General features: G+C 37.0%; 2 protein-coding genes across 2 annotated transcripts; both read left to right on the top strand.

Moving 5' to 3' along the window:
• The first annotated feature begins 385 nt into the window (after window positions 1–385).
• On the top strand, window positions 386–9,537 carry palb2 (partner and localizer of BRCA2). The gene is made up of 13 exons (XM_082165014.1): window positions 386–655; window positions 839–885; window positions 1,245–1,304; window positions 1,422–1,590; window positions 2,203–4,326; window positions 4,873–6,317; window positions 6,444–6,599; window positions 7,729–7,811; window positions 8,012–8,173; window positions 8,265–8,381; window positions 8,626–8,713; window positions 8,789–8,937; window positions 9,019–9,537. Exons 2-13 carry the CDS (start codon window positions 847–849, stop codon window positions 9,224–9,226), a joined length of 4,800 nt encoding a protein of 1,599 aa, XP_082021140.1. The 5' UTR covers window positions 386–655; window positions 839–846; the 3' UTR covers window positions 9,227–9,537.
• Window positions 9,538–9,833: 296 nt separating this feature from the next.
• Window positions 9,834–11,441, top strand: ndufab1a (NADH:ubiquinone oxidoreductase subunit AB1a). The gene is made up of 4 exons (XM_082165015.1): window positions 9,834–10,019; window positions 10,834–10,962; window positions 11,060–11,147; window positions 11,335–11,441. Exons 1-4 carry the CDS (start codon window positions 9,861–9,863, stop codon window positions 11,424–11,426), a joined length of 468 nt encoding a protein of 155 aa, XP_082021141.1. The 5' UTR covers window positions 9,834–9,860; the 3' UTR covers window positions 11,427–11,441.
• The last annotated feature ends 2,086 nt before the right edge of the window (window positions 11,442–13,527 follow it).

Below are 13,527 nucleotides of genomic sequence, written 5' to 3'. Positions count from 1 at the left end.
TGTGCAGACGCTTCAATAAAACTAACTGTTACACCTGCTAATATAACTATTTTATCTTTATTATTCTACTACACGTGATCTTTGTAGGCTACTTGATTACTGAGGGAATCAACGTTCCCTCTAATGCAAATAGACACCTTTAGCTAATATTTAATCTACCACTACCACACTGCTGTCGATAACCTTACAGATGGGAGACAAAAGTTGAATCCAAGCATATCAGCTCCATATCTTCGGCTCCTGTCACAATGTAGCAGCAAAGTCCCTTTAAGACTATATATTAGTCTACTATGTATAAGTCGTCTATTAAAGTCTTTGGTAGTAGTAGGCAGAGCCATATAGAGACTATGCTACTCAGAAAAAGTCTGTAACAGACATTACTAAAGAGTCCCGATGAGAAGGATAATGCAAACGTCTGTCTAAATCTAAATTATGCTCTACTAGAGGTAATTTAATCTGATTATATGATAGGTTATATGTCTATTGTTATAATGTAAAATGTTAATACCATTAGCAAAATCGAGTAACATTATCCTAAAGTTCACAGAATTTGATCTGTTATCGATTGTTTTTGTCTGCAGTCAGAACTCGCGGGAAGGTTGATTCTCGTCAGGATAGAAACAGAAGACAAAACAGAGTACAATTTTTCTCCTGGGTATGTAAACGAACGTTTAGTAAATTAAAATGATCGTTTGTTCAGCCAAACCGGTGTTTATTCATAAGTGCATCTCAGTCAGATGTTTGTATGGTTGTTTACAGTTGAGATTCTCGTAATGTTTTCATGTCAAATGCATAACTTACCTGCATTTAGTAAATAAATAACATATTAGCATATTAGTTTACAGGATGTCAGAGGAGATTCTCCATAACGAAGATAAAGAGACAGTAAGTTCGTATGTTTATATATTTGTGGAAGCGCCATTTGACAAAAGCCGATATGTTTAGAAAACTAACGTGCCATGGTCATACTATGTTTTTTTTGGATATGTACAGTTACTTGTACCACGACATTCTTTGAATTATTACACTGAAGTACTATATAAATACTATGGTACCTTTTTCAGCATACTTGGTGTTGTGCCATGGTATTAACATGTGCTATCCTCTGTGTATCCTAGTAGTACTTTTAAAGGTACCATACTGTTATTGTAAGATTAACATGTATTAATTGTTTAGCGTTTAATGTTTTTACTGAACATGACAGAGATAAAAACATTTCATTTGTCATTAATTAATTGTGTTAGCTGAGGAGACGACTGGAGCAGCTGAAGCGAGAGTATGAGAGGACAGCACAGAGACTGCAGGTAAAGACATGCTGTATTTGTTAATATGCAAGATATCTGCAGTATAATAGAGCTTGAATTGTCATAAAATGTAACTTGTTAAAACCTGTTAGTGAATGTTGTGTGTTTTTTGTGTAGAGAGCAGAGCATCATGATGCCACTTGCAGGCGTGTGCAGAACAGAGACTCTGACCACACCACATTTACACAGATTGATTTTTCACACACATCTGAGTCATCTACTGAGACTTCTTCCACACCGACCCCAGAATATTCTGAAAACCATCAGAATCTGCAATTACGGACCAGTAAGGCCAGCTTCAGGGTGAAATCAAACATGAATAGATACAGAAAATAGATTTACCAGTCTAATTTTATATTATTAATATACGATTATAGTATTATTCATATTTTGAATTAGCTTTTATTTATTATATTCACAGATTTAATTACAATTTTAGTCTTAGTAATTTTGTTGTGTGCTTTTGTCATTTTTATTATTAATATTTCTATTTGTCTTTCATTTATTTTTATTTCAGTTTTAGTTATTTTAGTACTTCTTTTACCTATTTTAAAGGCAACATTTATTATTTTATATATATACATATAATTTTATTTTATATTTCAGCTTTATTTCAATGAATAAAAACAGTTTTCTTTAATAGTTTTAAGTATTTACAATGTTAACCACACCTTTTTTCATTATTACTAAGCTAAGGCACTATATCTATGTAGTTGGACGTATGAGCCAGCAAAACATCTCATAGACTTACACTGAAAAATGATCAAAACATTTATTTACCCAGACTTAGTTGTAATGTCAATGTTAAAGGCTGTTAAAATGAAATAAAAAAAGTTGTTAAATGCATAACAGTATGCATTACAATTCAGATGGTAATTAATTCTTTTTGCTTTTTCAGACGTAGTTGCAGAAAGAAACAACTCTGGTTTTTCTACTGTACATAAAATCCCTGCCATACAATTGCAACTTGCAGAGAATGCATCCACACCATCTTTGTACTCCCCTGCATGCAGGCGAAGCCCTGCCCACCGCCTGCGTTCGAAGCGCAGTCGATTGCGCCTACAGAACAAAGAGCAAGAATCAGACACTGACATCAGCCAAGAGAAAGAAAGAGATAGAAGTGGAGACCATATTCGTGAAAAGGGTAGTGAATGTACTGATAAAGAGAGTGGTCGGAAAGGAGTGAGAAATGAAGTTAAGAAGGAAGAGAAGGATTGTGAAAAGAAAAAAGAAAGAAACATTAAGATGATGCCAGCTGAGGGGGACAAAAACCAGGATAGGCCTATAGGAGTAAGGACAGATTGTAAAATTGCTAAAGCATCACAAGAACTGGAGGATGATGCGAAAAGAAAGGGGCATTGTGAATTAAACTCCTCTGTGATCCAATCAGATAACAAACTGCTAATGATTTCAAGTAAAGAAAATCATTTAGAAATTCAAAACATTCACAGTAGCCAGGAAGAGGTTAACGTACCTCTGATTGATCGGCCTGTTGAGAAAAAAATACAGTCAAGTTCAGCAGTGTCTATTCAAACCTCATCTTTCCCTCAGCCTTCTGAGCCAGGACAGATTACTGACAAATCAGAAGAGATGCTTAAACAACCTAGCCAGTCGTTCACAGACTCAAATAAAGGTTATGATGACAGGATAGATATTAAACATTCCTCGTTTTCATCTGGCATTCTGGACTCTTGCACGCTGGTTGAGGGTTTACCGTTTCCTGTGGAGTATTATATTCGGACGACACGGCGTATGGCTGCATCTCACAGCTCTATCGATCTAGATGCTGTCATTTACAGCCAGCTCACTGGGGGGCGGGGCAGACGCAAGCTCAGCCAATCGCAAGTGAGTAGTAGAGGTCACATGACCCCAGAGCATTCAGAATCAGTCTGCAAGTCCACAGACCAGGCCAGACGCAGAGGAAGAGGTCGGAGAGGGAGGAGAGGCCGTAGAAGAAGCCCTGTATGTAGGCCCTCATGTGCCAAAGCTGCTCTAGATAATGCAATATCAAATCCTGCAAGTGATTCTCAAGCAGGTTCAGAGGCTCTAATAGACTCAAAGTCTGACACTGAATCACCCAGCCAATCAGAATTGGTCCTCGAACAGCCACAGGTAGAATCTCAGCCAATCCAGTCACCTGGGCCTATAGTGAGTTTGAAGACAAGTCCGGATCAAGGAGTTGATCAAGATTTTAAGCAACTCCCAGATTCTCAGCTTTACTTTGATTCCCAACTTCTTGTGGATTCTGATGTGTACCAGGCCAGATCCAGAGGAAAAGGTCAGAGAGGGAGGAGAGGCCGTCGAAGAAGCACTATAGGTAGATCCTCATGTGCCAAAGCTGCTCTAGCTTGTACAATATCACATCCTGCAAGTGATTCTCAAGCAGATTCGGAGTGTCTTATGGAATCAAAGTCTGACACTGAATCACCCAGCCAATCACAATTAATCCTCGAGCAGCCACAGACAGAGTCTTGGCCAATCCAGTCACCTGAGCCTATAGTGAGTTTGAAGACAAGTCCGGAGCAAGCAGTTACTCAAGATTTTAAGCAACTTCCAGATTCTCAGCTTTACTGTGATTCCCAACTTCTTGTGGATTCTGATGTGTACCAGGCCAGATCCAGAGGAAAAGGTCAGAGAGGGAGGAGAGGCCGTCGAAGAAGCACTATAGGTAGATCCTCATGTGCCAAAGCCGCTCTAGATTGTACAATATCACATCCTGCAAGTGATTCTCAAGCAGATTCGGAGTGTCTTATGGAATCAAAGTCTGACACTGAATCACCCAGCCAATCACAGTTGGTCCTCGAACGGCCACAGACAAAGTCTTGGCTAATCCAGTCGCCTGGGCCTAACGTGAATTTGAAGGCAAGTCCAGAGCAAGGAGTTACTCAAGATTTTAAGCATCTACCAGATTCTCATCTTTACTTTGATACCCAACTCCTCCCGGGTTCAAATTTATACCCTATTTTCCGAAGAAAACGTGGACAAACTGGAAGAGAGTGTCAGACAAGTTCTGATAAAGATGGTAAGATTTATTTATGAATGTATTATTGAATTTATTCCTAGTTTAAACAGTAGAGCATGGCGTGACAAGCAATGACAAAGTCATGGGTTGAATTCCCAGGGAATGCTTGAACATAATGATAAAATGATTGAATAAAGGGTATGCATTGACGTCACTTTCCTGCCGAGACATGCCCTCTCTCAGCCTGACTGAGTGGCAAAACTTCCTGTAACATGACTTTTTTTAAATAGGGGAAACTGAGAAAACTGGAGTAAAACAAACCATTATCTTAAATTAAAGGCAGTTTAACTCGACAATTAACAAATATTGACAAAAACTTTACAATCGTGTAGCTCTTTACCATTTTATATGTGTTTTGTGTGTTTTTCACGGCATTTAAGCTAAACACCAATGCTGCCACTCAGTGGGTGTAACCACAGTGACTCCATCCTACTGTGACATCACGTGCATACCCTCTATAAAAGTATCTGCCAAATGCACAGATGTGAATAAGAATTATTGTGTAACATTCATGTACACAATAATGTTTGTGAATACGTTTTGCAGATCAGTCACCTCTTCTGCCATCATTAGCTTCACTCATTCAAGCTCTGCAAGAAAAGGATATGAAAGCTAGACTGTTGGCCGCTGTTGATATCCAGGATTTCCACCTACCTGATGAGGATTTTGGACAACTAAAGCTCAAACTATTGCGCTCGTCAACTTCAGCCGTAGAACCCTTCGCACAGCGTCCCCTAGTGTACAACACACGGCAGAGCAGCAGGTACCAGAGAATGAGAGGAAGAATAAGTAATTGTGAAGTACTCCACTCAGAGAGTGAACTTTTTACTCCAGAACTCTTAACTACCTCTTCTCATGAGGATAGTTTACCACTTTTTCAGTCAGACCCCACTGACCAATCACAGACAGAGATACAGAAGGGCCTCAACGTTGTAAATGAAATAAAGACCATCTCTTCAGATCTGATGGACAGCAGACAGTTTTGCCAAACTGAAACGGACAAAAGAATAAGTAATGAGAAAAAAGTGGAATCTTCAGAATCTGAAAACATTGGTGAGCTTCACATAAACCAGATGCTAAAAGAATCACACATGCTCTCTGAGAAAACCTCACTTTGCCCCGAGGTACTGAATTTAAGTCCGTCTCTGACCCCACAAATGCAGAAAGGTCAAGATCCTCTTCTACCATCTTTGGGAATGTCCCCTCACTTTTTGATTCCAGGTTCACCCATAGACCTCCGGTCACCTCTCTTTTCTTCGTCTGGTGTCCTTAGGTCTCCCTCTTCAGTCTCACTTAAGGGGTGTGTGTCTCCAGAATCAGTCTCAGCCAAAACATCAGGGATCATCAAAAATTGTTTCTTTACTAGAAGTGGAGATCAGGGAGGTTCTGAAACACAGAATCAAACTCAAATGAGTCAAGAAACAATGACAAAAGTTAGGAAAACTGTGAAACCAGGTACTCCATCCCAAAACAACACTACACTGGAGTATGAAAACGTAAACGGCCCAGAAAGGGAGTCCTCATGCATCTCGGAAAAGGAACTGGAACGTGAATGCGGTTTCGATACAGAAAGCAATCTTGAATGTGGAAATAAAATCAATTGCACACCAGAAAATGAAGTTCAAATCCACAATATTCCTGAACCAGGGAGTTTTAAAAATCTTTCTGAGTCTGAAATCCAAACCCAGAACAATTTTGAAATGGAGGTTAAAACCTATAAACGCCCTGAGCTCAGGTTAGAAATCCAAAGTAATGCCGTTACAAATGTGAAACAGTTTAAATCTGGTAATGTAGGTCAAACTCTTGTTGAGACAACCTCTTTGGACACTTCCACCAATCGGAGAACGGAAACAACGACAGGTTCTGACAATAATAGAACTCAATTAGAGGAACGTAACACTGATGAATCCAACAATAGGACATTACATGAGGAAACCCTAACTGAGGCAGCTGGTTGTTCTGCAGTCCTGCAAGAGATGCACACTTTTAAGGTGTCAATAAATACCTAATATATACATAAAATAAGAAATAATTTTTTGATATGCAAAGCAATGATATGTGCTTGATTGTCTAATTACCTGTAAATGTATGTGGGTGGTGCTTGTCTTTGTATTCAGGCACTGGAGGGCGGATGCGTGTTGGACTTGTGTTCGGTGCGGTGGCCGTCGGAGGACTGGTGCATTTGTGTGGCAGGAGAATGGAGCGTTTGTCTTTGGGCTCAGACGAAGGGAGTTCAGCCGTGGAGTCTTTTACACACCTGGACATTTGCACAGGTAATCCAGTTTGCTACAGCATTTCATCATAAATCACAGCATAAATTAAAAGAATTGCAAGATGGCATGGAAGTTTAAAGTCATCATGATATCATAATTGATCATTACAGAATGTTGCAGTGTTTATTATTAATTATTTATCTGTGCACATAATTTTTTTTAATGAATGTGCCTTCGTAATATTTAATCAAAAACCTCAGCCTCCTCTCCCCCTCGAAACGGCACCTGCTCTCTTCATGTCGGATGTCTTGGCAGAGGGTGGAACTAAATATCCTCCACAATTGACTGCAAATTGGCACTCAAATCTGCCTACATTTAGTTAGCAACACCCAAATTCCTATGATCCAATCAATTACCGAGGACGAAATCAAACCCGCCTTACATTTCTTTCTCATTCCAGAAGCCATTTTACTTGGATGTACATCACAATAGGGCAAGAAAGACTATCACAACTTCTGTTTCATGCCAACTTTAAGGGGGTAGTTCACCCATTAATGAAAATTCTGTCATCATTTACTTAGCGCATGCCATTCCAAACCCATAGGGCTTTGGTTAATAAGATATTATTTAATGTAGCCTGCGAGGTTTCTTTTTCTCCATTGAAAGTTCAAATAACCAAAACTTAGATGATCTAAAAAGCTCTTAAAGGCATTCTAAAATGAATCCATATGAATTGAATGGTTTAATCCAAATCTTGTGAAGAGATATGATAATTTTATATGATGCAGAGATTTAATTTCGGCTTTTATTCACATATAAACACACAGAGCATCACATATGTTAAACACGGCAGCTTATGCGAGCATCACATGCCGGCGTCTTACGCTAGAACAAGCCTCGTTGATTCTCGTGAAACACGCACGCACGTTTGAGATTCCGTGTTTACCATATGTGATGTACTCTATGTAAATAAAAGTTTTAGTTACCTGGTATTTCAATGGAGGGACTGAAACCTGTTAGGTTTTATTAAAAATATCTTAATTTGTGTTTTGAAGATTATGTCTTATGGGTTTTGAACAACATGAGGGCGAGTAAATGATGAAAGAATTTTCACTTGTGGGTGACTAACTCTTTATTTAAAAAATATGTCTACTTCCCTCTGCTTTGACTCCTGTGTTTGTATTTGTAGCCCGTCATGTCTTTGCAAGAGATTCCAGACTCTTCAGGCTTGCTTTGTGTGACTCTGGGTCACTTGGAAATCACAGAAGCAAGGTAATTAAAATTGCATAATATAAAATGGCAAAACTACCATTATGTGGACCAAAACTTTGTTATTTTCTATGTCTCCCATCACCTCAATTGTTTTTTAATTCCTCTTTTGAAAACATTCTCACTGAACCAAGATGTGTTTTTGTGTCAGAATTCAATAAACTTAAACGCTAAGCTAATTCACTCTGTGTTCTTGAGTGCAGAGTGCTCTGCTGTCCAAGTATGGATGGGACGTTCTCTCAGAACGTGGTGTGCAAGGACACATTGCAAGCAGTGGTGGGTGTGTCTAACTGTCGGCTTGTGTGTTGCTCCACCCCTGGAGATCAACAAAGAGTCAATGTGTCAACAGTGACTAAAGAGGGAAGGTAACAAACCATCATGTGTCTGAAACCTTTTTAATATATCATTCACTTGAAATATTTTAGTAAAACTATTCATTATTCACTTGTGTTTCAGGGTAGTGAACACTCTTCCCTTGGTCTCTGCTAAGCAGAACATTCGGACCCTTGCAGTTGTAGAGGGTGAAAAAAATGCTCTGATTGGTTGGACAGAATGTAAAACCCTCCTCATATGGTGATGAATTGGGCAATATTGAGTCTTAAACTTGTAAACCAAGTTTTTTTAGGAAACTTTTTTAAAACTATATCCATCCTGTACATTGAGATTTTTTTTTATTATTAACTTCTGATTAAATTATTTTCTGATACGGTACTAACGGCTGGGTTAAATTTTGAGTCTGTAAATGACTTTTAGTGCTTATATCTTTTGTTAGTATTTTAATTTTATAATTGATTATTTTGTCATAACTGTATTTCAGGAGCATAAATTCAGGCCAGCTGCTTCAGACTATAAACCTGGAAAAGACTTTAACCATGACAAACTGCATGAAGGGATATTCTTACAGAGTAAGTGAGTGTATTGTTCTTGTGGTACTAGAATAACTATGTGTCAGTAATAACCTTGTGCTTTCATTCCTGCAGGGTGTGCTGTGTGTATTGCTTCAAAATGCAGGAAATGTGTGCGATGAAGAGAGTAATGCATCCCTTTTTACTCTGATTGCCACAAATCCTCTCACTGGCAAACACATCACACTGACCTCTATAAACTATCCTGATCAACACAAAAAGCAGTAAGACTTGAAGCGATATATGTGATATTAGTTATTCAATGTTAACAGTACAGTTGAATCAATATTACTCTCTTTCTCTAGGTTAATAGATGGTGATGTCTTGGGCTCTGGGCTTGTCGGCGTTTTTCAGTCTGGTCATCTTGCTGTTTGGGATCTCAGAGGAAGCGTGGCTAAAGTTATTGTTGTGCTGGATGAGTTGTGTCGACTAGCCCGATGGGCAGGGCCAAACACTCTGCTGACGGGATATCTAAATGGGGATGTTAGTGTGTTTCATTATAAATCTACATAAACAGATCCCACTTTAATCACTTGTTGAAAAAGAAAAAAAAAAGTGTTATTTAACATTGTTAAACAATACAAAATCTTACACTGTTAAAATCATTAAAATTCAAGGAATGTCAAGATTACACAAGATAGATTTGTAAATTTGTGTTTAGTTGTTAAATTTCAGTACCTGCACAGCTATTTGTTAGTTAATATATGCATAACCAGAGAAATATTTTGTACTTTTTGGATGTAATATGTAAAAATATATTTTACAAAATAAAATATGATTCTGGGTTTTTTTTTCTGTGAAAGATTAAAAACGTAATGTTTTAAGGAGAGTGTTGAACTTTATTATTTCCCTTTTTTTTTATGAATGCCGATATCAACGCAACTAACACAATAAAAAGAACACAAAAAAGAAAAGGTCACAACATTGCTTTGACGCTCTCCATTGATATTTGATGTTGTAGTAGAATATTCTTTGAATATGTACTATTATGTAAAATAGTGTGTGTGGTCAGAAATTATTTTTATTTTTTAAATCAAAATGTACATATATGACAAAAATAATACGAAAAACTTGGATGTTACGTGAAAACAGTGTGTCGCGCATGCGCATTGACAGTCTCGTGCATTGTGGGAGCGGATTGAGAAACATGGCGGCGCGCATCATTGCCCGGTGTGTCCGATCCTTGAACCAGCGTTCCGTGTATTTTAACCGTGTAAATACTGCAGCGACATTAACAGCAGCTCCGCTCACTCATGGCCGAACATTTTCACATCTGACTAATGGACACAAGTCTTCGCTGGCGCAGGTGTGTGTGTGTGTTAGTGATTGACTGATGACATCCAATGACCTACCCTTGTCTTTAGTGATAATGACTTCAACATGATGGACAAACAGCCTCTGCTCACTTAATTTCAGTTTATGTACGGGGTGCAGCAACGGAAAAGGTTTGAAAAAAGAGCTGAATGTAGTCAACGATAATGTTTCTAATTTAATGTGTTATCTTATCATCTTGACATGGCATAACAGATACTTAAACTTTTAAATTATCTCTTTTTTTCTGTAATAATTTATGATTTCTACAGTTATAATGGTTTATATTATATTGCTTGCATTACAAGATTGCATATATACCTTTATGAATGTTTAAATGTTAAAAAAATGTTTGTATAGTATATTGGCAGCAATTTTCTTTTATTCATTATTTTACATTGATATTCAGTTATATATGGTTTACTTCTGATCTCATCATATTACTCATATATCACCAGTTATCACTGAACTGAACAGTTCAGTGTTGTTATTGTAAACTAAAACTGTTAAATGGTTATTGTAATTAAATTCAATATAAATAATGGGCCTAGATGAAAAACTTAATCTTAAGAAACTTAAATACAAAATTGCCTTGGCAACAAGCTGTTGAGGTAATAACATTACTAAAATGTGAAATAAAAATAAAGCTAAATAAATAGAAAATTAAAAATGTCAATAGCTCATAACAAATATTACTAAATCTGAAAGCAAATTCAAAACATTAATACCATAATCATATCTAAATAATATTCCAACAACACTTCTCCAGTTGTCTGTTAATAATATTTCTAACATGTTTTGTTTTGCAGATCTCTGGCGGTTCATTTCAGGTCTTTCAGCGGAGGCAGTACGGTGACTTGCCCCCATTGAGCCTAGAGACTATCCGTGACCGTGTCCTCTACGTCCTGAAGCTCTATGACAAGATCAACCCTGAGAGGGTAAATATACACCATCAGTTTGATCAGATGGACAACATATTAGTTTCAAATATATTGCACTCTACAGATTAATTGTTTGATGATCAAATCTTTTTAGCTTCAGGCTACCTCCCACTTCATGAAGGATTTGGGATTGGACAGTTTAGACCAGGTGGAGATCATCATGGCTATGGAAGATGAATTTGGTTTGTACTTGCATTTACAATTGTTTAATCCCATTGTTCTCCCTAGTTGCACATTTGCATTCTTTGAATGTATGCATTGTTCTTGTTGGTTTCATAGTATCCGATGCTTGCACTTACAGGTTATAAATGTGCAATCCATATGGATGCGTATTTTCCAAGCTGATACAGTGTTTTCTCACGTGTTCAGGTTTTGAGATCCCTGATGCCGAGGCAGAGAAGTTGATGACACCACATGAGATTGTTCAGTACATCGCAGACAAGAAGGATGTCTATGAATGAGCATACATTTTCATTGTGAGTTTAGTAACTATTCACAAATTCACTTCAGGTGGAGATTATGCTTATGAATTTTTATTTGTTCTTTTTCATCCAGATAAAAATCATCCTATCAAATGACAGAGACCATGGAGGTTTTGTCATGAACTGTTTATGTTTCTGCTGTTCTTCTTCATTCTTTATTTTTTTTTTGTATTTAGAGACATGTTTAAATCTGTATTCATAATTCTGTCTGTAGCCGCTTGTGATCTGCAGGTCTGCAGCATTCTGTGATAGATGCATGCGCAAGCTCCTCATTCATGCATTAAGAGCTTGCAAATAAAGTCAATAATTCATATAAATACTACAATAATAAAGACTTTAAATCACTTTAAAGGACCTTATTTATGTCTTCGGGTTCGGATGCACGTTGTGAATCTTTGCCAGTGTGATTGGTTCGCTCATTAATAGATTAGTTAGTTTTGTTTTTGACAAGATTTCATGTAATAACAAAATCACAAAGTATTTATAAGATTCAGTATCAATATGAAGTACACCACCGTTCAAAAGTTTGGGGTTGGTAAGAATTTGTAATGCTTTTGAAAGAATTCTCTTATTCTCACAAGACTGCATTTATTTGATTAAAATGTAATTTATTCCTGTGATGCAAAGCTGAATATTCAGCATCATTACAGTCTTCAGTCACATGATCCTTCAGAAATCATTCTAATATGATGATTTGCTGCTCAGAAACATTTCTTGTTATTATATATATTGAAAACAGTTGAGCTGCTTAATATTTTTGAGGAATGTGATACATTTAGTTATGTTTTTTTTTTCAGGATTCTTTGATGAACATGACATTCAAAAGAACAACATTTGTTTGAAATAGAAATATTTTGTAAGATTATAAATGTCTACTTTATCTTTTAATCAATTCAATGCATCCTTGTTGAATAATAAAAGTATTTAATTTCCTTCAAAACAGAAAAAAATCCTACTGACCCCAAACCTTTGAATGGTAATAAAACATGAACCTGCAAGAGTTCACCTTTATATTTATATTTGAGTGGTTGTATTTGGTATGTTACAGCACCACCTACTGGAAATGCTTACCAAGTCTAAAAATTTACCCGAAGACTTTTCCAGAGATGGAGCCAAGAGTTTAAACGGGTTATATAAGGAAACATTTCGTGTCCAGTACTTAATCTTGCTAAAATGCTAATAAAACTAATACAATCTTCCACTATGACCTTTAACACACCCTGAATCATATAAAGCTATTAACATTCATTGCAGCGTGGCTTAAAATAGTGATACTTTCACATTCTTGTTCACATATACACATGGATTCCTTTAATGCCATTTCTAAATTTTGTGTATTTCAGGATTTGCTCTTGAACATAAAATGACTAATGTGTCTGTCTCCTTGTATTTCCTTCAGAATATTAAATATTACACATAGGCCTACTAGTCAAAATATGTCATTGTCATAAAATAATTTAGGTTAATTCAGACTTGGGGTTAACATTTAACCTTCGACTTAAGAAATGAAAGAAACAGAAGAACTTTAGTTGATGTTAAGTTCAAAAGGTTTGGATTTAAACGACACTCCTATCTTCCACTTATGAACTTAAATAAGCCCACGTTTCCTGTTCAGGTGTAATAAACCCTTCTCCCCCCCTCTGTGTTTATGCCAGTGGATGTCTGTGAACGTAGGCCTACCTCTCACTGTGATGATGAGAAGCCAGGGAGGGACGCTTCAGGCATTTCCTTCTTTTGTGTGTGTGTGTGTGTGTGTGTGTGTGTGTGTGTTTTGAGTGTCAACATTTCTGTGCATTTGGGAATGGTTAAGCAAAGTTTTAAATGCAATGATGTTATAGTTTGAAATACGTTTTAGTATGGTTTAGTTTTCACTTGGATCCACAAATGTTGTTACTGAAACTGATGTGGACTTATGTTTAAAAATGCTGTCTATACTCTCACACAAAGATATTGTGGTAATACTGTGGTATTCCTTAGTATTTTTTTAGGTGCATTAAATCCCAAAAAACTGCCTTCTAAATAGACAAACAGCCACTGACTCAACATTGACAATGAATGATCTCTGAATGACCTTCTATGT

The sequence above is a fragment of the Leuciscus leuciscus genome (genome assembly GCF_965113295.1).
Source record: "Leuciscus leuciscus genome assembly, chromosome: 3".
Classification (NCBI taxonomy): domain Eukaryota; kingdom Metazoa; phylum Chordata; class Actinopteri; order Cypriniformes; family Leuciscidae; genus Leuciscus; species Leuciscus leuciscus.
Note: the sequence above shows the minus strand (reverse complement) of the source record. Positions and strands in the feature narration are given on the sequence as shown.

Coding starts and splice junctions, on each gene's coding strand:
- palb2 (XM_082165014.1), top strand. CDS start 847: ATGTCAGAGGAGATTCTCCATAACGAAGATAAAGAGACA. Junction 1,591..2,202: donor GAATCTGCAATTACGGACCA/GTAAGGCCAGCT, acceptor TTGCTTTTTCAG/ACGTAGTTGCAGAAAGAAAC. Junction 6,318..6,443: donor AAGAGATGCACACTTTTAAG/GTGTCAATAAAT, acceptor CTTTGTATTCAG/GCACTGGAGGGCGGATGCGT.
- ndufab1a (XM_082165015.1), top strand. CDS start 9,861: ATGGCGGCGCGCATCATTGCCCGGTGTGTCCGATCCTTGAACCAGCGT. Junction 10,020..10,833: donor ACAAGTCTTCGCTGGCGCAG/GTGTGTGTGTGT, acceptor TTTGTTTTGCAG/ATCTCTGGCGGTTCATTTCA. Junction 10,963..11,059: donor ACAAGATCAACCCTGAGAGG/GTAAATATACAC, acceptor AAATCTTTTTAG/CTTCAGGCTACCTCCCACTT.